This window comes from Petaurus breviceps, unplaced genomic scaffold (genome assembly GCF_028583685.1).
Source record: "Petaurus breviceps papuanus isolate PSGF00001 unplaced genomic scaffold, PetGlider_PUasm1.0 186, whole genome shotgun sequence".
NCBI classification, from domain to species: Eukaryota; Metazoa; Chordata; class Mammalia; order Diprotodontia; family Petauridae; genus Petaurus; species Petaurus breviceps.
Window position 1 is genome coordinate 40,083,261 of NW_027185798.1, and position 24,610 is coordinate 40,107,870.

Genomic DNA, 24,610 nt, shown 5'->3' on the forward strand with positions numbered 1-24,610 from the left:
ATGCTTTTCTCAATTTGCCTGGGGTTCATATAGCCTTTTTATTGGTAATAAGTGAGAAATTTGTACTCAGGTTTAGTCAGAGCCCTAACTGGAATGAGGCAGCTGGGGCTTTGTCCTAGGTCATTGGTAGCATATGGGGTAGGGGAAGGAAGGTAGAGACTACAGTTCTCTGAATGCCTCAGTCCTGGGATGGTCTGGACTCCACAACCTCAGGGGCCTCCCTCCCCTGGCCTTAGGCAGTCACCCCCACCATTCCGTAGCCATGGTGCCTCTCTTCCTGAATCCTACCTTCCCTCTGATCCCCAAAGTAGTGTGGTCCAGACTTTTAGGGGGGAAATAGGCCTCCCCATGTGCCAGGATGACTTTGTCTATGGTCAGATTATTTTCTGCCTGACCCCGGCCCTGTTTTCTTACCTCGGGTAAAAGAAAGAATTCCTCATTCCCACTCTATTTCTATGTCTCCTGCTGTATCAGAGCTGTGTTTGTGTCTTGGAAAGTCTGTTAAGTGGAGCATGTTCTAAATCAAGGTCACCTGGTGAGGTAATTCAGGACAGTTTTGGAAACCTGACCTCAAAGCAGTGAGACACAAAGTGCCTTATTCTTTAATTTCTCCTGAATCTTCTTAGGCAAGCAGACGTCTTTTTGATGCCAAGCAATGGCCTTAGCTTTGATTCCACCTCTGGATAGGTGGTATAAAGGATAGAGCACCAGGCCTAGAGTTAGGAAGACTTATTTTTGTGAGTTCAAATCTGACCTCAGACACTTACTAACTGTGTGACCCTGGGCAAGTTACTTAACCCTGTTTGCCTTAGTTTGCTCATCTGTAAAAGTGAGCTGAAGAAGGAATGGGAAACCAAAGCAGTATCTTTGCCAAGAAAATCCCAAATGGAGTCACAGAGAGTCTGACGTGACTAAAAAAATGATTCAACAACAACTGGAAAGCCTAGAGAATAAATCTTAAAAATGACATGACCAATAGTTTCTTCATATACATGAGCAACTCATATCAATCAGTCAAGAAGCAGAATGTGTGTGTGTGTGTGTGTGTGTGAGACTCTTTCACCAGAGACATTGTTACCAAGACAGGGAAGACCACACATCATATAAGAAAAGCTTGGTTCCTTCTAGTTTTGGGTGGTCTTGGAAAAACCTTCCTTCTGGGGAGAAGCCATGTGGCCAAAATGGAGAGAAGCCAAAAATTTGAGTCTTCCTGCTGAACCTACAGATAAAGAGTCCTGGGTCTAGCCCACTTGCATTTTAAAACAGGAGGGAATACAGACCAGATAAGACCAGGAACAGAAGCAAAGTGCTCATCAGATGAAATGAGATTGGTATTCAAAGTAAACTGAAGTGAAGAATAGACAATGATTGACCAGAAGAACAGGGTTGGGGGAAATTACTGGCATCTGTCCACAGTCTCCGTTGTCTCCTCATTTCCTCAGAGCACTGCCCAGGGAAGCTAAACTTGTTCAGCATTAACCTGTGCAACTCTTTTCTTCCTGGCTTTCCCTCTGAGCTAGATGGGGAATGAGGGGATGAGGAAAGAGAGGAGGAAGGAGTAGACAGAAATTCAACATCCCCCTTAAGCTGCAAGTCACATTCCAACATGCTGTACTTTAATTCTTGTCTGTGTTCCTATACTATTTACAGTTGCTATGAAAATATAGCCATTTACCATGATTTTAATCCAAGCCTATTAAGTACACAATTTAAGACTGAAACCTGGGGAGCTAATTGAAAGGAGCAGATTTTCCCCAAAACAGACTGGAGTGGATGCTGATGAACCAATTAGAGAGAATTTTTGAAATTTAAGTAACATCTCAGAGCTTCTTCATACCTTAGACTACTTTTTAAACCCAGAAAAAGACTTAATGAGGGAACAACCCAGGAAGACTTGGGTTTAGGTCCTAACTTGGACATGCATGGGCTGTGTGATCTTGGGCAACTCTCAATGCCCCAAGTAAATGTCTCCAGCTCTAAGTTGCAATATAATTGCAAACTTGCATTGGCAGAGGATATTTAGTCAGCTTGAGTTCCCTAAGCCAATGTAATCACAGGTCTAGTATAAATAAATATGTGTGTATGCATGTATGTGTGTATCAATAATAGAAATGTAACCCCTCGTGTATGTATACATATGTATACACACATGTGTATGTATGTATACATGTGTATACACACATGCATGTGTATGTATATATAAGTAATAGAAATGTAGCATTTCATGTGTATGTATATACACCCACACACATACACACCTACTCACACCCACCCATATATATACATATACACACATATAAATATATATTTCTATATATGAAATGTTACTTTCCAGATGACAAGAGTTCATTATTTCTACCAACAAGAGAAAAACAGGAAATGAACTAAAATGACAGAATTAAGCCTCATAAGATCATAGCTTTAGACCTGAAGAGGACTTTAGAAACTGTCTAGTCTTTCTCCCCCATTTAACATATATGGAAATTAAGGCAGAGAGACAGACCTTATATGCTTTGCCCGGGGTCAATGGCAGAAGTGGGGTAGAAATAAGGATTTTCTGGCAATAAGGGGAGTTAGCCACTACTCTGGGTGCTGACAGATTCAGTGCAATCTCATTTTGTGGTGTTGCTGTTGTTTTATTCATTAAGTCCGTGTGGAGTCACATGTAATACTGGATAGCTTGAATGTGGCCAGGATAGCAGAAGATTGCAGACGAAGCTCCTGGGCACGTGAGTCAGTGTACACATACGGAGGAGTGTGAGGGAAAGGAAGGATGCCCCTGTTTTCATCATTCCACATCTTAGTGAGGTAGAGCAGTAAGCGTCAACATCTGGTGGCTTAGCAAAGCCCAGGCTGGAAGGCAGTGGGGAGATAGCTGTTGAGTCGTCCAGCTACGTTCAACTCTTTGTGACCCCATGGACCATAGCACTCCAGGCCCTTCTGTCCTCCACTATCTCTCGAAGTCTGTCCAAGCTCATGTTCATTGTTTCCATGACACTATGTATCCATCTCATCCTCTGCCATCCCCTTTTCCTTTTGCCTTCAATCTTTCCCAACATCAGGGTCTTTTCCAATGGGTCCCATCTTTACATTATGTAATCAAAGTATTTAAGGATTAGGGATACATAACATAACATAACATAACATAGCATAGCATAGCATAACATAACATAACATAACATACCGTGTTTCCCCGATAATAAGACCTATCCCAAAAATAAGCCCTCCCCTTACTGTGTAAGATTCCTCTAAAATAAGCCCTCCCCCGAAAATAAGCCCTATTGAGATTGCTACTGTAGTGAAGGTGATCCCCTGCGCTACACGCTACATTACGGTACCCTCTGTATGCACTGTCCCCCCCCCCGGGTGAAACGCACGCTGCGCTCCGAGCTGCATCCAATCGGAGCTGCAGCAGTGAGCACGTCATCCTGTTCTTCCCCAGTGATTTGCTTATTGAATAAAGGTACATTTTTTGGTTCACATTTACCTATTTATTAAAATTGCTGTCAATGTTCATTAAAATAAGCCCTCCCCTGAAAATAAGCCCTCTGGTGTTTTTCTGTCCAAAAAAATAATAAGACAGTGTCTTATTATCGGGGAAACATGGTAACACAACACAGCATAGCATAGCATAGCATAACATAACATAACACAATGTAATATAACACAACGTAACACAATATAACATAACGTAACATAATATAACTAATATGTCATATCATTTTATTACAATATATTATACTATAATATAATATATAAGGGATATAGTGGGAAGCAATAAATCTACAAATGAAGAGCTCAGACTACATTGTATACTTACTTTCCCCAGAATACTAACAATAATTGTGAACTGGTCCAACCAAGAGTACAATTTAGAACTATGTTACTGGTCATATACTCTAAGTAGGTAAAAAATGGTGGGAAGAGTCCCATGTATATACACCAAGACAGTAATACCAGTGCTTTGTGTGGGGGGGGGGGGGGTAGCAAAATAAACAAGCAAACAAACAAAAGCTGGAAACAAAGTAGGCGGCCATAGGTTTGGGAATGGCTCAAAAAATTGTGATATGGTATATGAACATAATGGAGTATTATTGTCTCATATGAAATAAAGACTGAGGGATAAAGAAGAATTTGTTTGAATTGCTACAAAGCAAAATCTGTAAAACCCAAGAGAAAATACATACGATGACTACAATAATGTGAAGGAAAACAATTCTAAAGGGACATCAATATTCAGATCAATATAATGACTCATTGTGACTCCAGATGACTGATGCTCAAACATGCATCCCTTCTCTCAGCAGTCGAGCAGGGGCACCATGATTGTATAATAAGGCATACACTGTCTGACATATTCCATTAGGCAGTTGGATTTTCTCAACTGTACTCCTTTGTTTTAAAAAAAAAAAGGAACATTCTACTAGGGCAAGACAGCTAATAGGATTAGATGTCAATGTCTTTTTTGTTTTTATTTTTTTTTAAGCATCGGTAAAACACTAAAAAAATAATTCTTACCACTTTCATCCCATCACTGCACAAAATACACCAATGGCAGCTGGAACAATGGCCTGCGCACAAGCTGCTTGAAGGTGAAAATTAGGAGAGTGTTGTGCAAGAGTGCAGACTGTAGAGTTTGTGAAACTGGATTCCTTTCCCTACCCCATACCTACTACTGTTATGTTCTTAGGCAAATCATTGAACCTTTGGGTCCCAATTTCTTCATTTATAAAAATAAAGGGTAGAATTAGGTGAGACCTAAGGTCCGTCAAAGCTCTAAATTGTATAATTCTAAGAATTGACTCAATTACCTTTCAAGACCCTGTCCAACCCAAAGATCTCATACCTGTGGTGTATATTGTGAGCCTTTTTCAAAACGTCCATTAGCTAATTTACACCTTTTCTCTTTTCTCCTCACTTCCTTCTGTCCTTTATAGCCATCTCACTCATTTGTGCGCTCTCTTCTCCCCCCTCTGCCCACCTCCATAATGTCAGCGAATCCCTCAATAGTGTCATATCTGTCCTTTTTATTCATTGCATGGTTTATTTTTAGCCTGAAACAACTGCATCCTAAAAATGGAGTTCCTCACGACACAGGAGTTGGGCCAAGCTATGTAAAGTATCTGGGGTTTGGCTTGACAGCCTCCCCTGCCTGTCTCTCTTTGTACACGCACATGTGTGAGAGCGTCTGGGGCTCTTTGTCCTGAGTCCCATAACTGCAAAGAGAACTGGGCTGGAAGAGTTTGGATCAAACAACCGAAGGTCAAGACAGGCAAATTCTGTGTAAACTGCTTCCGGCCCTTGGATCCAACGTGACCCAAGTAGTCTTGGTATTCTTTACTGCACTGGATTATTTCTAGGGAAGGACAGGCAGGGAAGGTCATCCTCAATGAAGGTAGCTTCTCTTTTGCTAGTGGGTTTTTACCTACTGCCTTCTTGCAGTGCAGAAGAGGGATTGAACTTCCCCAGTTATGATGGGAAGGACCGGGTAATAAGCCTCAATGAGAAGAACTACAAGCAAATGCTGAAGAAATATGACCTGCTCTGCCTTTTCTACCATGAGCCGGTGTCTTCAGATAAAGTCTCTCAAAAGCAGTTCCAAATGAAAGAAATTGTCCTAGAGGTAAGCAGAGAACATGCCTGCAAAAGCTGTCCGAATGAGCACATGGACACGTGTGTGTGTGCGTGTGTGTGTGTGTGTGTTACTCAGGGGAGACTGGAGTGGGGAGCATGTGAGTAGAGTACATTAATATCTGGTGGTGCCTTGATCTCACATCTGTTTCAGTCCAAATCTGTCTCTACAATACCAGTTGGGTCATAGAATGGGCCACCTGCCCAGGAAGCAGAATTCAGAAACATGGCCCAATATGTGGATGATGCACAGTACTCATGTGTGAGCTATCCTTGGTTATCCAAGAGATGTTTTCCCCAGATCTCTTATCCCTTTGGGCAGTCTTTAGTCCCTTCATCTCAGGATAGGACCTCCCCTGGAGGCCACAGAGGGAAAAAGAAAGGCAAGGAGTTGACATTCAGTCGTCTGCTCATGGGTTCTGGCAAAAGGTTGAACAAAAGATTTATTCAATATAATGGGTTGTATAGTGATATTTGGGGATTACCTGTGTATCTTGGTCACTGAGCTTCCTTGGTCCCCCAGAACTAGGACTTGACCTTTGCTCTATTCATTAGTAAGGTGGGAGAGTAATATAAATGAGTCTTGTTCTATCTCATTTTGTCATTGTTATTCAAGTCATCTTCAGTCTCATAATTTAGCTCAAATCTAGAGTGGACAATATGGAGAAATGAGTGGAGATTACCTCGAAGAGTTTTTCTTATAAAGGTCTTTTAGTTGGGAAAAGACACTGGGAGAAGGCAGCTCTCATTTCATCTGGTTCATATGGGCTGTTTATAACCTGGCATGTTGCCAAGTTTCTAATCTGCTGTGAATGTGTGGAGGACTTATCTTTTCGAGGCCATCTAGACATCTCAAGATCTCTCAGTCACTGCCAGTACCCACGGTTGCCAGGCATTCTAGGAGGCTCTTAGATTCCTTCAGCCAAAGCTACACTCTCCTTAATGTGCCTACCTAGCACAGCCTTGTCCACAATGGAAAATACCAATTGGGTATTAGGGTAGGATCTCTGTTAGCTGGCTTACTCAGAGTGTTCTGCTTAATCCAAGAATAGCCAGATCTTTGGATAATGATAAAGTTACCAATTATAGAGCACATGGGTCATCAGCTTTCAAAGAATTAAAATATAATAACAGCATACAAGAACAAAACAAGCTGCCTATAGATGGTCTCTGAGGATTCAGAAAACAAAGACCTTACAAGCCTTCAGGGTTATGTCTAAAATAATACATTTTACCTAGCACTCTGAGATTTATGAAATACTTGGCTTGTGACAAGCTTGCAAAGTAGATAGTACAAACTTTAATATATTTATTTTTCAGAAGTGGAAACTGAGGTTCACCTGTCTTGTCCAGAGTTATACAACAAGTAAAGGACCAGAATTGTCATCTGACACCAGCTCCAATATGCTTACCATTAAAGAAAAGAAAGACATGTTTTTTCAAATGCTTGTGATATGCCCCAGTACTGTGCTAAGTGCTTTACAATACATTTCATTTGATTCTCACGAAAAATCCTGTTTGTTAAATTATTATTATATCTACTTCACTTGAAGAAACAGAGGCAAATGAGATTAAGTGACTTACCTAGGGTCACACAGCTCCTAAGAATCTGAAGCTGGAATTGAACTAGTGTCCTTCTGACTTCAGATCCAGCACACTAACCCTCTGGGACACCTAGCTGCCTCTAACTTCGTGACTTAAGAACAAGTGTGGAGGGGCAGCTAGGTGTCGCAGTGAATAGAGAGAGCACTGGCCCTGGAGTAAGGAGGACCTGAGTTCAAATCTGGCCTCAGACATTTGACACACTTACTAGCCATGTGACTTTGGGCAAGTCACTTAACTCCAATTGCCCTCCAAAAAGCTTAAAAAAAAAACAAGTGTGGGAAATGAGCCCTGAATTTGGACTCAAGAAGACCTGAATTTGAATTCTGGCTCCTGTACTTGCTATCTGTGTGACCTCAGGTAAATAACTTCCAGGTTGTGGTTTTCTCATTGATAAAATGAGATAGTTGGACTTCATTATTTCTAATGCACCTGCCAACTCTAAATCTACTTAACCTTTGCCTAAGTTTCCTCAGCTGTAAAATGGGAATAACAAGCACCTACCTCACAGGTTTGTTGTAAAGATCAAATGAGATTACATTTGTAAAGCACTTAGCACAACTCCTGGCACACAGTAGGTATCTAATAAATGCTTATTCCCCTTCCTCCCCCTTGTTACGTGACTGACCCTCCTTTTCTAGTTGTTTATTTCTGTAATGATACCTTTTATTCCATTTCTTATACTTCCTGAGGTCTTGAGATTAAATAATCATAAATAATGATAATAGCTAGCATTTATATAGTGTTTTTAGGTTTGCAGAGTGCTTTACAGACATGATCTCATTTGATCCTTCACAACAAGCCTGGGGGGTTGGAACCTATTATTATCAGTGCCAGTACTCATAGCACCATATGCCACTCTGCCTCTGCATGTGAACATCAATTACCACTTCACTGACAGGATCAAGATTTATAGTTGGGAGGGACCTTAGAAATCTCTGTACAACCACCTCACTTTACGTAGAACGACAGTGAAACCCAAGAAGATCAAGGAACTTGGGAATCTGTTTCATAGAGGAGTCTGGGCTCATGACCAGCTGATTGATCAAAAGGGTCACATAGCTAATAAGAATCTGAGACAGGATCTGAACTCAGATCTTCCTGATTCCATGTCACCTCACTACTGTGCTGGTCAATGGTTAGAGCAGCATCACACTATAGTGTAGAAAGCACTCAAGAGACCTTAGTTCTAATGTTGGGAATTGTTCTGCCATTTATTGGCTGAGAAAATCTTGGTCAAAGATTTTGAAAACTCTGGGTCTCAATCTCCTCATATATTAAATAAAGGGGGTGGATGCACTAAAGGATCACTAATTCAATTCCATACATTTAAGAGCCTACTATGTGCAAGTCATTCAGATACAGAAATTAAATAAGACATAGACTGTCTGAATAAGCCACTTTTAGAAATTGAATGATTATGCCTCCCCCCCCCCCATATTTGTATGGAAACTCCTGCGATCTTGAAGATGGCACTCCATCCAATGGTCTAGATCATGACCCATCTTTTACTTGTAGTCCTACAGTGCTCTTATCCCTGTACTCCAGGAAATCCTCTCCAGGAAGGCCTCCAGATATTTGGAATTCCTTCCTCTGGCTCTCTTAAAATTTCCTAAGGAATAGTACAGAATGCAGGGAGTTGGGCAGAAAGTCAGTCACCTAGAATTTATTAACTTTTATTATGTGCTGAGCATTATGCTAAGGGCATACTTATACATGTATAAGCAGTTCTCAAATGAAGAGAAGACAGCACAGAAAAGAAAGCTAAAAGAAGAGGGGATAGAGGCCATGAGGGCATGCTGAGAAGGATACACTCAAGTGTATGTGTGATACATCTCTCTTAACAGGCAACTGGATGGACACTGTGCCTGAAGTCAAGATCTGAGTTCAAATTCGCTTTCAAACATTTACTATATGTGTGACCCTGGGCAAGTCACTTAAACTCTTTCCCAGTTTCCTCAACTATAAAATGGGGGTAATAACAGCACCTTACCTCAGAGGCTTGTTGTGACAATCAAATGAGATAACATTTGTAAAACACTTAGCACAATGTCTGGCACATAGTAGGTGCTTAATAAATGATTATTCTCCTTACTCCTCCTTGTTACATATTTGAACCTTTTGTCTGGTCATATATTTCTGTAGTTATAATCCTTTAAAATTCTATTTATTTATTTGTCTATTTTGTTTATTTTATTATTCTTTTTATTATTTTATTCTATTTCTTATTCACAGTTTTTAACTGCATATATATGACAGCCTATTTATGTCCACCTTGCTTCTTCCTTTACTTTGCCCTTTGGGTCACCCACAATTTTAATGCTTTACATATTGTTAAATGCCATAAATTGCAGTTATACAGAGAGATATAGGTCTTAAAAGGTGGGGTGTTGTGTTATGGAGAAGTTTGGGATCATGTGATTTATTGATTGAGTAAAAGGATCGTACAATTTCCCAAATAAAATATAGCCTATTCTTTTCCTCCTGTTCATTTTGGTTCTCACATGTTGTATATCCACACCAACTAATGGGCTCTTTGGATTTCCATCCAGCCACATGTCATACTCCAAAGAATAGGCATTTGTCATCCACTTGGCTTTTACTTTGTAAATAGTTAGACTGAACTCTTTCAGGTGGCTGTGAATCTCATTGAGGAGACTATAATGTTCTCAGGCTTGATATAATTATAACAGTGTCATCTACCTACTGGGGCATTTGCCATTATATTTAACTTAAAACATTCATCACCAGAACTACTTACTATAAGAATTATTGTTTGTTTGTTTTTAAATGCATCTCAAATACTGCCTTTTTTCCAAAAAGGAACTCATCTCTTCCAGAAAACACATTCATTCAGCTGTTCAGACCTCTTAGGATAACTTTCCCTATATAATTTAAGACCTAAAACTTTTGAGATATACTCTCTTCAAATCTAGAAGATATGGTTTTCAGTCTCTATTGGAAATCTTAGGATGGAGTGGTTACTTCCTCCCAAGGTTTCCATCATTACCCACTGCCCATCAGTTCTACTTTTTGGTCCAGATTCAGATTGAAAATAGCAGCTATTAGGGGCGGCCAGGTGGCTCAGCAAGTGTTGGGATGACCTGGGGATCAAATCTGGGCTCAGATACTTAGCACCACACCCAGAAATAACTGGCCATGTAACCTTGAGCAAGTTACTTAACCCCACTTGCTTAAAAAAAAAAGAAAAGAAAATAGCAGCTATTATCCTTGGTTCATCCATCTTCCAAAGCTCTGAGGACTCATGTTCTGTTTCAACCCCATTCCTTGCTCTCTGTATGATACTGGATAAGTGATTTCCATCTCTCAGTCTGAGTTTCTTTTTCTATAAACTGAGGGGGTTAAAATAAGCACCTTGTAAGGTTTTCTTCAGGGCAGCTAGGTGGTGCAGTGGATAGAGTGCTGGTCCAGGAGTCAGGAACGCCTGAGTTCAAGCCCAGTCCCAGACATTTACTAACTGAGTGACCCTGGGCAAGTCACTTAACTCTGTTTGCCTTGGTTCCTCATCTGTGTAATAAGTTGGACAAGAAAATGGAAAACCACTCCAGTATCTTTGCCAAGAAAACCCTGAATGGGGTCACAAAGAGTCAGTCATGACTGAAAAAGACTCAACAACAACCAAAGATCTTCTTAGCTCTAAAGCTATGGCCCTCTGAGCCATCATTCTAAGGTACAGTTTGGTGGTATATATCAAATGTCTACAACATACATCCCTGGATGACTTACTCCTAAAGATGACTTCTGATTCGAAGGGTAACTGCTCACAAGAGTTACAGAAGACCAATATTTTTTGGTGTTTTTGTTGTTCAGTTATTTCAGTCCTGTCTGACTATTCATGACCACATTTGGGGTTTTCTTAGCAAAGACACTGAAATGGTTGCCATTTCTTCTTCAGCTCATTTTACAGGTATAGAGACTGACACAAAAAGATTGAGTGACTTGTCCAGGGTCAGCTAGCTAGTAAGTGTCTGAGGTTGGGTTTGCACTCTGAAAGTGAGGTCTTCCTGACTCTAGACCCAGCACTCTACCCACCATGCCACCTAGGTGCCCAATACTCTTAAAAAGAGGTAATTCTAAAAGATTTAGGAATACTGTTCAGCTAAATGATCAAACACAGTTCCAGAAAGCACTTCACAAATGCTGCCTCCCTCCTGGCAGAGAGATGAGGGACTAATATGCAGAATAAGAAATACATTTTTGGACATGGACAGCATGGGAATTTGTTTTGCTTTGCTTTCCCTCTCTCCTTTCCTTCCTTCCTCTCCTCTTTCCTTCCTTTTATCCTTCTTTTGTCTCTCCCTTCCTTACTCTTTCTTTTCTTCCTTTCTCCCTCTTTTCTTTCTTCCTTTCTGTCCCCTCTCCCTCCTTCCTTCCTATTTTCCTTCCTTCTTTCCTCCCTTCCTTCCTTCCTTCCTCCTTTCCTTCCTTCCTTCTTTCCTCCACATAGTCCTGGGCTGTTAGAACTAAGCTACACAGTGACAGGGCCTAGGAGGCCATGTTTCCAAGGGATATGAATTTTCCTTTTCTTTTTAATATATTTTATTGATATTGTTTATTTTTACATCACCTAGATTTGCATTTGTATATCTCTCAAAAAACACCTCATAACAAAGATTTGGGAATTCTCAAATGAAGAGAATTCTTGCATGACCAGTAGTAGCTTCAGCCAAGATGGTAAGTTTAGAAACATGAGAGTGGCCAAGTTCCATTAGCACTGTGGAAGCATGAAATCCTAGCAGAGGCTACGGGCCAAAGGTACAATTCCTCTTCGCCTCTTTTGTTCCCTAATTTCCTTCTCTTCTCAAGATTGTCCACTTACCTCATTTTTCAGACATACTTGTAGCAGTCCTTCAATGGGGCTACTTTCCAGATTAAATGCATATCTTAATTCTGAACTTCAAGATCCTGTCCCCATTGACTTTACTCTACCTAACTACCATCAGCAGGTGCTGCTCCCCAATTCCCACCCTTGATTTTAATCAGACAAGCTTTAGAATTCTAGATATGCAGCATGACAGCGAAAAGAACGATGATGACCTTGGAGACAACCCAAACCTGAGTTTGAATCCTGTTTCTGACACTAAAGGCTGTATGACCACATGAAAAATAGATAACCTTTCTGAGTATCAGTTTCGTTGTCTACCTCCTTGGGCCTCAGTTTCCTCATCTGTTAAATGGTTTAATTCCTACTAGTTTTAGACATATGATCTATAAAATGAAGGCAATAGAAGCTACCTCACTGGGTTGTTGCAGAGATCATGTGAAATAATATATGTAAAAGCATTTTGCAAATCTCAAGGTGTTCTATGCATGTTAGCAATTATTACTTCAGCTCTAGAGTCTAGATGCAGCTTCAAAGTATCTAAATCAATCATCCCCAGCATTTTGTAGAAGCTACCAGGAAGCCATCTTTGTGTCATTTGATGTTATGGCACTTTTCTCTCCTCATATACTTAAATATTTTAATCTGTGTTATATTCTTTCTCTGACATATCTTGTCACCCTGAATCAATTGTGATTATATTGAGGGCAAGTATCATAGCTTATTTATTCTAATACCTCTCCCTGCCCTGAGCACAATGCATTGCATAGTCAATGCATTGCTTAAGAAAGGTTTGTTTATTTCATGTGAATCAATTAGCTAATTAATGCATTATAATTGGATCAGTGAATAGCTATGATTTCACCTGGGAGCATCTAACTAAGAAGAGGACTCTGCACATGATACTTTTAAAATAAATACTAATTGGATGGATGGATGGATGGATGGATGGATGAATAAATTACTGAATGGTAAGTTATTTGTTACATAAGATCAGAGCTCAGTATTACTTGGATGAATCCATTATCTCACCAATGTTGGCATTTCCCACCCTGGTACAATTCACAGCCCATATAAAGCTTTTTGTCTTATGTTATTAGAACATAAGATCCTTGAGGGCAGGATCTATCTCTTTTTCTTTGTTTCTCCAGTGCTTAGCACAGTACCTGGCACAAAGCAAGTGCTAAATAAGTGCTTTTGTAGGAAAGGGAGGAGATAATTAATTTTCATTTATATTATGTATAATTCTTGTCAACATCTTTCCATAAATCTCTCTGAGAGATATAGGCAATTTATTGCAATATTTCCTCTATGTCTTTTAATGGTTTGGATACCAACACAATGTTTAGAAAATCCATTTGTTAAAACTCATTCTGGTCATATGACTACCTACCACTTCCAGTCATGCATATCTTTGGTGGTATCTTTTCCCAAGATCCTTACACACAATTCATCACAAAACTTGCCTGTGTTCAACATATTTTTTCCATTGCCTTTGGGGTCACCTACAACTTTTCTCTCCTAAGATGATTGAAGCAACCCATGGGATCTTGGGACCTAAGAGACTTGGATGCTAGTCCTCACTATACTGTTAATCATCTCTATGATAAGTCACATAAAGGCAACTAGATGGTAGAGTGGGTAGAGTTCTGTACTTGGAGTCAGGAAGACCTGAGTTCAAATTTGGTCTCAGATTCTTACTAGCCTGTGACTCAGTTTCCTTATGTACAAAATGAGGTTAATAATAGTACCTACTTCATGGGAGTGCTGTTAGGACCAAATAAAACCCTTTATAAACTTTAAAATACTAGCTAAATATTAATTATTATTCCTTATCTTCTTTTGTAGATAACAGTTCATATAAAATGGTTCTGGAGCTTTTAGTGGGCTACAGGGTAAATATGAGTTAAGAGTGTTACAAGGCAATCCAAAAATCTAATGTGATTTTAGGCTGAATTAAGAAAGGTATAGCATCCAGGAAGACCAAAAAGATGCTCTTGCTATGCTCTGCTCTGATCAGACCATGTCTGTCATACTGGGTACAATTCTAGACATGGTATTTTAGAAAAACATTGATAAATTGAAACACATCCAGATTAGGGTTTAGCAGACCCTGCCATTTGAGGGTCAATTGAAGAAACCCACTGGTTTAACCAGAGGAAGAGAAGAGTTGAAGGAGGCAACTTGGTATGGTAGGGAAGTCCCTAATTTAGGATCAAATGAGCTGAGTTTAAATTCCAGTAAGTGAACCATTTTACCCCTTTGGATCTCAGTTTCCTCATTTGTAAAATAATGGAGTTGGACTATATGATCTCTAAGGACCCTTGTACTTCTAAATCCTATGATCCTATGATACGATAGCTCTAAGCAATGGAAGGGCTGTCACATGGAAAAGGAATTTTTCTGCTCCTCTCTCAAGGGTAAAACTAGGAGCAATGGATAGCATTTGCAAAGACAAATTCTAGCTCATTGTAAGGAATATAACCAGTGGTTACAACTGTCTAGAAATGAAATGAATTGTCTCAGGAGATAGTAAGTTCCCCTTCACTGGAGACCTTCCAATAGGCCTTAATAATGATTACCTCTCTTGGACATTGAAAATGTTACAAGTACCGGCTGTACTAGATGACCTCAGAGGTCCTTCAGAGTCTGTGAGTCTGAAACTGAGGCAAAAGAACCAGTTATGGGGTACAAGGTGTTAATCTGAAATGACCTAAATAAATTGGAAAAGTCCCAAGAAATGCATTTTGGGAAAGAAAAGAAACCTACACAAAATAGAGATGTCCAATAGTGGAATGAGCTGCCAAGAAGTGGTCGATTCCCCCCATCTTGAAGTCTTCAATTTTAGATTGGAAGACCACTTTGCAGATAGGGTGTAGAAATGAACCTTGTATAATAAGTATGAACAAGATTAGATAGACACTGGAGAGATAAGACAGAAAAGAAACAACAAAAAAAATAAATTCGAGGTTTCCAAAGCAGCTCAGCATTTTCTCCCCAAAACTTGGCTCTCCTCTCCCCATTTCTCAGATATGCAGACTTGAAACATTGTGGTTGTCTTTTATTATTCTCTCTCCTAACTCTGACCTCCAAGCAATTTCCAGGTCCTACCAGTTTTACCTCCACAATATCCTTCCAATCCATCCCCTCTCTCCACTCAGTGGCCGCCATTCCAGTTCAGGACTTAATCACTTCTTGCATCTGTACTCTTCCCTCTTGAATCCATCCTTCACACAGTGACTTCAATAATCTTCCTAATGTATAAATCTGGCCATGCCACTGCCCTGATCACCAAACTTCAGTTTCTTCTTAATTCATGGAAGTGTAGATGCAGAACTCAGAAAGAACTAAGTGGATATTCAGTCTAATCCTCTCATTTTACAGATTAGGAAACAGAGACCTAAAGTCACCATGGAGGCAGTAATAAGCATAAAATAGAATGAATAAGTGAATCCATGTCATCTGACTCCAAAATCTCTTTTCATAGGCATGCCTACAAGATGCACTCAATATGTCCAGGAACACTGTAATAAACCAGCAGCCCCCTTGTCACTGGGGAATTATCCAGGTTCCAGGGTCTACTGGGAACAAAAATGGCTTTCTCGGTTTCTGAGGAGCCCTGGTTCATGTAATCACTGAGAATTGTGTTTCCTTCATCGGTTTCCCACCCCGTAGCTTCCATGAGGCTCTGATACAAAAGAAAATCCAGAGGCTTGAACACTCTGTAGTCTGGGGCCCCTCTATGACACTCTTCCAGGTTCTCTCTTAGTGGTTCTTTTACTTGGCAGAGCCCAATTACTGTTGAGGTTAAGCAAAATGTCTGCCCTTCTCCTTTCCACCCTCAGAAATACCCTCTTTCTTCTTGGGGCCTCTAGCCAGACAAACCTGGGCATCTATCACAAAGTCACCCTAGAGACAGAAGACCAAATTCCAGATTCTGCCTCTGATACTTGCTGCCTGTAAGAAGCAAATGATTTCACTTTCTTGAGTCTTGTTTTCCAAAGTTGTAAAATGAGAAGGAGTGGGATAATAGTGTACTACCATATGTCTAACAAAGTCCTTTCCAACTTAAAATATATGATACTAAGTAGATGCCAAGCTCAGTTGTTGCTGGAGGGAATATAAGTACTGTCATTGTAAGGGGTGGGATAACACTATACTACATGTCTTCTAAAGTTCATCCTAACTTAAACTAACTAACTAGATGCTAAGCTCAGTTGTTTTTGTTGTTGTTGCTGGAGGTAATATAAGTGCTGTCATTGTCCTCTCATTTTTTTCTTGCCTTGAGGCAAAGCTCCAGTCACTCTACCCTAGTTATGGGTTTGATTCTGGGACCCTTTTGCTGCTAATTTTGACCTTTCATTTAAGGCTGGGTAGGGGTGGTAAGACGTAAGTCTAAGTCTAAGACTGTTTTAGGGCCTTCTCTTTTATGAAACTTTGGTTTGGATTGGTGTCCGATGCCATATTAATAGCCTTGTTGAATCAGTTTTTTATTTTCTTATTTAGTAAATAAAAAGTATGCTGCCTACATGGCTGAATTCAAGTACTATTTTTAGCATTTTATCTATCTAAATGAAATTTTGGCTATGCATGGTGCTCCCTGCAGGCTAGGATATTACCTCAGTCTTCTTCAGACTTATCATCAGCCCAAAGTACTATTCACTCTGCAAAATGATCCATCATCATTGAAATGTTTTCTTGCATGCCCTTCACAAATTCAGCCATCATCACGTAGCAATTCCCAGCTGACCGTCCCTTCGTCTTTAGATAATACTCTTAGTCTATTAGGTTAGTGGAGTTTTCCAAGTGACCAGGATCATATTGTCTCTTGCTTTATCCTCAGGTATGAATGCGCTGAATAAATTAAGTTATAATGGACCATTTGGATGCTTCCCAGGAAACTGAGTTGATTTTAAGACTATACCAAGGGTTGCGGTTCATTCTATGAATAAACTAGGCCTACTAGGAGACTCCAAATTAGTTACATATTCAGCCAGTCAATAATAATATGCTTAGTATCTCAAGAGAAGACATAGTCCCTACCCTTATCACCTTGCCAGATAGGTTTACTTAAACATTTCAATTGACCCAGTAATACTAGGACCCTTCAAGGACACATATTATGTCCTATTTTGTATAATGTTGCCAGAGCTTTTTGTTGAAATGAACAAAGACTTTTAGATGTATAGTGTATTGGTAGTTCTATAAGTGTTTGAATTTTTTTAGTCTTGTATTTTACAAGAGGACCCAAGATCATTGATTACGGATCCAGAATTAAGCTCTAGAATGGGAATTGAATGTTGTTCAAACAAAACACCTGGGCTACTTAGTGTAGTAGAAAAGAAAGCTGTGTCTTGAGTAAAGAAGACTCATCTTCCTAAATTCAGATCTGGTCTCAGACACTTACTGGCTGTGTGATCCTGGGTAAGTCATTTAACCTTGTTTATTTCAGTTTGCTCATTTGTAAAATGGGTTGGAGAAGGAAATGGCAAACCACTCTAGTGTCTTCACCAGGAAAACCCCAAATGGGGTCACAAAGCATCAGACATGACTGAAAAACAACTTATTAACAACAAACTGTAACAAAATGGAATTGATTTCTGGGTCTCCCCATTCATTGTTGTGTACTCTTGAATGAGGCATGCCTGGACCTACTTTTCCCAATCCATAAAATAGGCATATTTTGTGCTATCAATTCCCATGAAGTTAACTATTAGTTGACTGTTTGAATGAAGGTTGCTTTAAGTTAAGTGTCTTGTAGACCTTCAGGTTCTGTGTAAGTGTGAGTTATTATTCTTATTAGGTGGTGTAGGGACACTGAACCTCTCATTTTCTCAGAACAGGGTACTCCTTGTATGGAAACTCCTTTTACAAATGCTGTCATCTGGTCAATTACCTGGGGTGGTGAGGATTAACAATGTGTAACTATGGATTCATTACCCAGCTAGTATCAGCATCAGCTAGATTTCATTTTTAACATTTAACATTTATATTTCTTTTTTAAATTTTAAATTAAAAACACTAAATTAAACAAGAATTTCCATATTAGTAGCAAAACAGAGAAAAAAAGGATTGAACATGAAAGTAAATTCCTATTGTGAACAATCTGACTTTCTTTTCAAATATACAATAAGATCAACATGTAATCTTCAAAGCTGCTTGTCTGATTCTTTCTAGCCTTATTTTTTTCCTTCAGATATTCTCTTTTCTTTTTCTTCTTCTTTTTTGGCCACCCCATCTTTAACTCTACCTCCTACCCCAACTCCACAATTACTTGTAGCAAATACGCCCATTCACGGGAAACAGATGCCAACATTAGCTACACTGAAAATGTTTCTTTTTCTGCATCTTGGATCTATCATCTCTCTCTCAAGAGGAGGTAGGATGTTGCATCATTGTTTCTCTTTCAAAATGTTCTTCACAGTGTTGTTGTTATTGTAAAAATCATTCGGTTGGTCTTCTCATTTCACTCTACATCAGTTCATATAAACTTTCCCACATTTCTCCGAAACCATCTGTTTCTGTTTGATGAACATTTGTTGATGAACATTTCTGTTCATCAGTTCTTATGGTTCAATAGTATTTCATTACACTCACATAACATAATTTATTCAGCCATTCCACAAATGATGGGTACTTCTTCGTTTCCTGTTCTTTGCTCTAACAAAAAGAGCATGGTTGCATTCCTAAACCTTAAGAAAAGACAAAGGAAAGCTATTGGATTCAAAGGAATTCCCAGTCTGAGTAATGAGAGCAAAGAAGAGCAACACAAATGGGATCCCAGGTATTTCCAAATTGTCTACTCTCCAAAAATGGTATTCACCAAACTCACACCTGCTCCCCTCTTTTAAAACCAGATGAGGTCAGGCTTATTTTGGACTGGCCAAGTGACTTCATCCTCGAATCCTGCCAATGAACTTTCAGAAGGAGTTACTCACACTTCATTTGTATCTCTCCGTCCAGCTGGAGTGTCACTGAACTATGTGTGTGTGTGTGTGTGTGTGTGTGTGTGTGTGTGTGTGTGTGAGAGAGAGGGGGGGGGAAGGGAGGGAGCTTGTGTTTATGTGTTTGTCATGGACCTTGAAATGATCCAAACTGTTACTTAAGTAAGAAGAGGGAGAAGTCAGAGAATTATTAGAATTATTATTAGAACTGAGTTTAATTTAGCAAGTAGAAAAGTGTACAGGATATCAGGCTCAGAAAATGGGGCAGGGGATAAAAGACATTTTCCCTTATCAAAGATCTGTGATTTCCTTCATCCTGGTGCAGATGGCACATAGGGAGATGGCTATCAAGAGCTGCAGTCACTAGAAAAATTCATTACCTGACAGGTAACCTTCTGATGACACGCATCTCCACATTTAGACTGTTCTTTAGATGACAGGTGTAGTCCATCACCAAGCTGCACTAGAAGCCTTTCTAGCTTAATAATAATAGCTAGAATTTATATTTCACTACAAATAATATCTCATTTGATATGTACAACAACTTCAGGTGTTAGTATTATCTCTATTTTGCAGACGAAGAAAGAGGCAAACTGAAAGGTTAAGTGATTTGACCAGAGTCACACAGCTATTAAGTGTCTAAGATGAGGTTTGAACTCATGTCTTCCTGATTCTCTGTACAGTGTTCTGTGCACTATGGTGTCCCCATAGCTGCCTCTATTTAGTAAAACCTGCCTGAGCTTGTGCTCCTTTGATACAACTCATAAGAATCTGGAGTCACCTCCACAAACCATTGAGGACATGGTCACCTCACTTAACTTCCCAGCACTTCTAGCAACTTTCTAAGACTGTAAATTACAGAAGAATTACCTATCTGCATCAATGGAGGGAGATTCATTTCTGGGACTTCCCAGAATGCATGAAATCAAAGGTCCATATTTTTAGAAAATCTTGGGCATAGAATAAGCAGTGGAATGAAAAGAAAATGAAATGAAAATTTTAGGGGAAAATGTTTTATTATCATATTTCTTGAAAAACAATAGTATATGAATGGATGGATAAATAGGTAAACAAATAGACAAGTAAATAAAGAAGGGAAAGAAGGAAGGATGAAATAAAGGGGTTGGACTGGAAGATTTACAAGATCCATTCCATTTCTAACTTTATAAAAAGAAAAGAAAAACTAGGGGCAACCAGATAGCACAGCGAGTAAGAGCACCGGCTCCAGTGTCAGGATGACCTGGGGATTGAATCCCGGGCTCAGACACTTAGCACCCACCCAGAAACACCTGGCCATGTAACCTTGAGCAAGTTACTTAACCCCAATTGCTTAGGGGTGGCCAGGTGGCTCAGCGAGTAACACCACCGGCTCCAGTGTTGGGATGACCTGGGGATCAAATCTGGGCTCAGATACTTAGCATCACACCCAGAAATAACTGGCCATGTAACCTTGAGCAAGTTACTTAACCCTGATTGCTTTTAAAAAAGAAAAGAAAAGAAAAACCAGTAGTCCTGATATTGCCAGGGTATAAAGTTCATTTGAGTGGGTTGCGATTTTTCTGACTAACTCTTAGTTTGCCATTAGTAACTAATCACATTTTCAATACTTTCAGTGGCTTGTTAATCACAATTCCTCTGTGCTTTCTTATCCATGTTGTTGAATTATTACCTCATAGAAGATTTATCCAATGCATTGGGGCTTTCTTCTGGACCTTTTAATATTTTGTATTTACTGACCACCTGTTAACACCCATGACATGGTTCTCCTTACATAAACAACCCAATTTCTTTTCTGATCATGTATGTCTTTGGAAATGCCCTTTTACTGTCTCTTCCCATAGGCTACAGCCTTACATTCAGGATGCAGAGCTGTAATTAACATGGGATGACTAAGATTTTGGCCCAGAGGACAAAATCTTCCAGGGGTGTTCTTCCCAACAAAGATAACCATTCCTATACCTCACCTTGCAGTCTTCTGTTGGCCTGTGGTATAGTACCATGACCACTTTGAGCTGCCACTCTCAGGGTCCTGCTGCTATGGTGTCCCTTATCTAAGTCTCTACCCTTTTCCCAAACCCCATGGTAGTTAGGTGGCTCAGCAGATAGCTGCTGGGTCTAGTGTGAAGAAGACTTGATTTCAAATCCAGCTTCAGACACTTTCTAGCAGTGTGACCCTAGGAAAGTCATTTAACCTGTCTGCCTTAGTTTATTCAATTGTAGAATTGGTATGATAATAGCACCTACTTACTAGGGTTTGCAAGGATCAAACAAGATATTATTTGTAGAACACTTAGCATAGTGCCCAACACAGAGTAGGTTCTTAATAAATGCTTGTTCTTTCCTTCTTCTCTTCCCCACGTAGGACATTGACTGGCTCTGAGTAACAGTCTGATTTCTTTTCCAACACAGCTACAATCATGACCAGACTGTCCTCTGTATTGCTACTGCCCGCCACCTACCACGCACCCCCTCCCTTCCCAGATGAATTTCTCCTAGGCACTAGACCTCCAATCCACAGAAATGTTTCCACTATGTATTGTCCTTTTGGTCACTTCCCATCTTTATTCAGAGATAGAGTGTCCAGCTAATTGGTATAATGGACAGAGTGCTAGATTTAGAGTCAAAGAAACATGAATTTCAAGCCCTGCCTCAGATACCTACTAGTTGTGTGACCCTGGGCAAGTCACTTAACCTCTATCTGCCTCATTTTCCCCATTTGTTAAATGGGAATAATAGCAGCACCTATCTCCCAGGCCCATTTTGAGAATCAAAAGAGAAAGTAAATATAGAGTGCTTTGTAAAATGTATCTAGTACTTATAATGATAGATATATGCTCCCACAATCATCATTATCATTGTTAATATTATCATCATAATTGTCATTATCATCATCATCGCCATCATTGTTAGCATTATCATCATTACATTATCATTATTATCCTTATCATCACTATTATCATTGTTGGTACCATCATCATCATTATCATCACATCATATTATCGTTACATACATATTAACATCATTATCACTATCGTCATCATCAATTATCATTACCATCGTTATCATCATTGATATTTTATTATAATCATCACTATCATTGTTATCAACACCATTATCACTATCATCATCATCATCATCATCATCATCATTATCATTACCATCATTTTCATTATCATCATTTTATCATGATCATTGGTATTAGCATCATTATTTGCATTATTATTATCATAATAATTTTTATTATCATAATTGTCACCCTTTTTATCATTATCATTGTTATCATCATCATAATTTTATCATTATCATTGTCATTAATATCATCATTATTATCATTGTTACCATCATTATTATTGTTACTATCATCACTATTGTTATAATTATTTTCATTGATACTTTATTATAATCATCATCATCATTATTATCATCAGTCATTATTATAATTTTATCATTATCCTTGGTATTAGCATCATTATTTACATTATTATTATTATCAAAATTATTTTTCTCATCATCATCATCATCACTATCCCAGATGGAATCACTCAGATGATAGCGGTGCTAAGGAGATGGGTTGTTGTATCTGCTCGATAACTTGGGCTCTCTAAAACTCCTGTGTCAAACTAACAACCCCAGAGTACAATATAGGCCCCCCAAACATCTACATGGACCAATATGCTGAACCTGCTCCAAAGCCTATCTAACCTATAGGCTAGATTTGGCAGGAGAGATGGTGCTAAATCATTCAATCAAGCTGTCTCTATGTGGCCAAATTAAGAGAGAAACTGCCAGACCTCCGTTTCGCCTTATAAGCTGTGGAGGCACAGCCAAAGTCATTAATAAGCTAGCCAGGCTGGAGAGACTCCCTGCCAGGAGCTCCCTGCTGTTGCTTGGGCTCCCTCTCTCAGCTGGGGCCTCTCTTGTCCATCTGTTCTGTTCCATGTTCAGGGCCACCTGAGCCAACAGGTACTCTTCTGACCCACCCATCACTGCTTCACAGACATAACCTGTGGGCATCCTCCCCTTATGAGCACACGGAAATGTCAGTGGAGACAAGCACACCACATACCACTTTGACGGGGAAGTGGGGGGCATCATGGAAGGCATTAAAGGAAAGGCAAGGACAAAACACTCATCAGATAAAGATGTCATAAGGATCAAATGATATCATGAAAGCAAAATTTCATTGAAAAGTATAAAGCATTATATGAGCTTTAGTAATATTATATGTAATCCATTCTTCTAATAAGAAGCAACATAGTCCACTGGTTACTAGAAGGAGCCCTACTATCAATAATGCAGTAGGGGAGGGGTAAAGAAGTGGCCCCAGGCAGACAGGGGACTGGTTCTGGAAGATAAGTCCACCCGACTCACTCCAACGGGCCACACAAACTCTTCTGCTCCTTTTCAGCTGTTAGCAGTCCTTACCTGACCAGGGATCCTGAAACTCCCAGCCTGCAGCTCCTCCCACCCTAATCCCCAGATCATCCTGACAACATGCTATAGTAAACAGAGCCAGGGACTTGGGAGTTCCCAAGACCTCAGTTTGAATCCTGGCTCCTTCATTCATCACATCGTGACCTTCAAGATGTCATTAACCTCTGTAAGGCTTTTTCTCTATACATGAAAAATGGGGATATCGAACTCACTTCATAGATTTTTTGCAAGAAATGCATTGTTGACCTTAAAGCACTAGGTAGATGTTTTTTTTTTTTATGCACAGATTATCTGCACCACCCCCTTGACACATTTCTTCACCTTAGTTTGTCTATTATGCTTCTTTAAAAGTTTCTTCATCAGGATTTTCAAGAGAGACTCCATAAGTTTAAAAGAGATAATATAAAAGCAAGGATAGAGTCCAGAATTACTGAGTTACTAAGTGTGGGAATCATGCTCATCTGTCCTCAATGTAGGCATAGAGACTGGGTCAGTTTGACTGATTGTCTAGCCCACATTCCTATCTACCTAGCATCTAGGTCTGAGCAGCCTCCATGCCACAGAGAAGTCTACCCCAGAATCAATCTGATCTGAGATTTGTCTATTCTTCCCCTCAGACAGGTATTAATCTCAATGCTGTTGGGGTACATGTGGATCTTTTGGAACTGGACTTATTTCTTTGTAGGAGACACACACTTTATAGGAGACAGATATCACAGATCAGTCTGTCCAACTTATAAAGCTGAGATTTTGATATGGGCAAGTATGGCTGAGAGTCATCCAGCTTTGGGGGAGGGAGCAGAGAGAGAGACAGAGAGAGACAGAGACAGAGAGAGAGAGACAGAGAGACAGAGAGAGAGAGACAGAGAGAGAGACAGAGAGAGAGACAGAGAGAGAGAGAGAGAGAGAGAGAGAGAGAGAGAGAGAGAGAGAGAGAGAGAGAGAGAGAGAGAGAGAGAGAGAGAGAGAGAGAGAGAGAGAGAGAGAGAGAGAGAGAGAGAGAGAGAGAGAGAGAGAGAGGGAGAGAGAGAGAGAGAGAGAGAGAGAGAGAGAGAGAGAGAGAGAGAGAGAGAGAGAGAGAGAGAGAGAGAGAGAGAGAGACAGAGAGAGAGACAGAGAGAGACAGAGACAGAGAGAGACAGAGAGAGAGACAGAG

The 24,610-nt window shown here is 39.8% G+C and overlaps 1 protein-coding gene across 1 annotated transcript in view; it reads left to right on the top strand.

The window, feature by feature from the left end:
• The first annotated feature begins 5,104 nt into the window (after positions 1-5,104).
• Positions 5,105-24,610, top strand: part of CASQ2 (calsequestrin 2) — a 118,137-nt gene continuing 98,631 nt past the window's right edge. Inside the window, exon 1 of the mRNA XM_069089279.1 lies at positions 5,105-5,623. Within this exon, the coding sequence (XP_068945380.1) occupies positions 5,390-5,623 (234 nt within the window). The 5' untranslated portion in view covers positions 5,105-5,389. The remainder of the gene's footprint in view (positions 5,624-24,610) is intronic.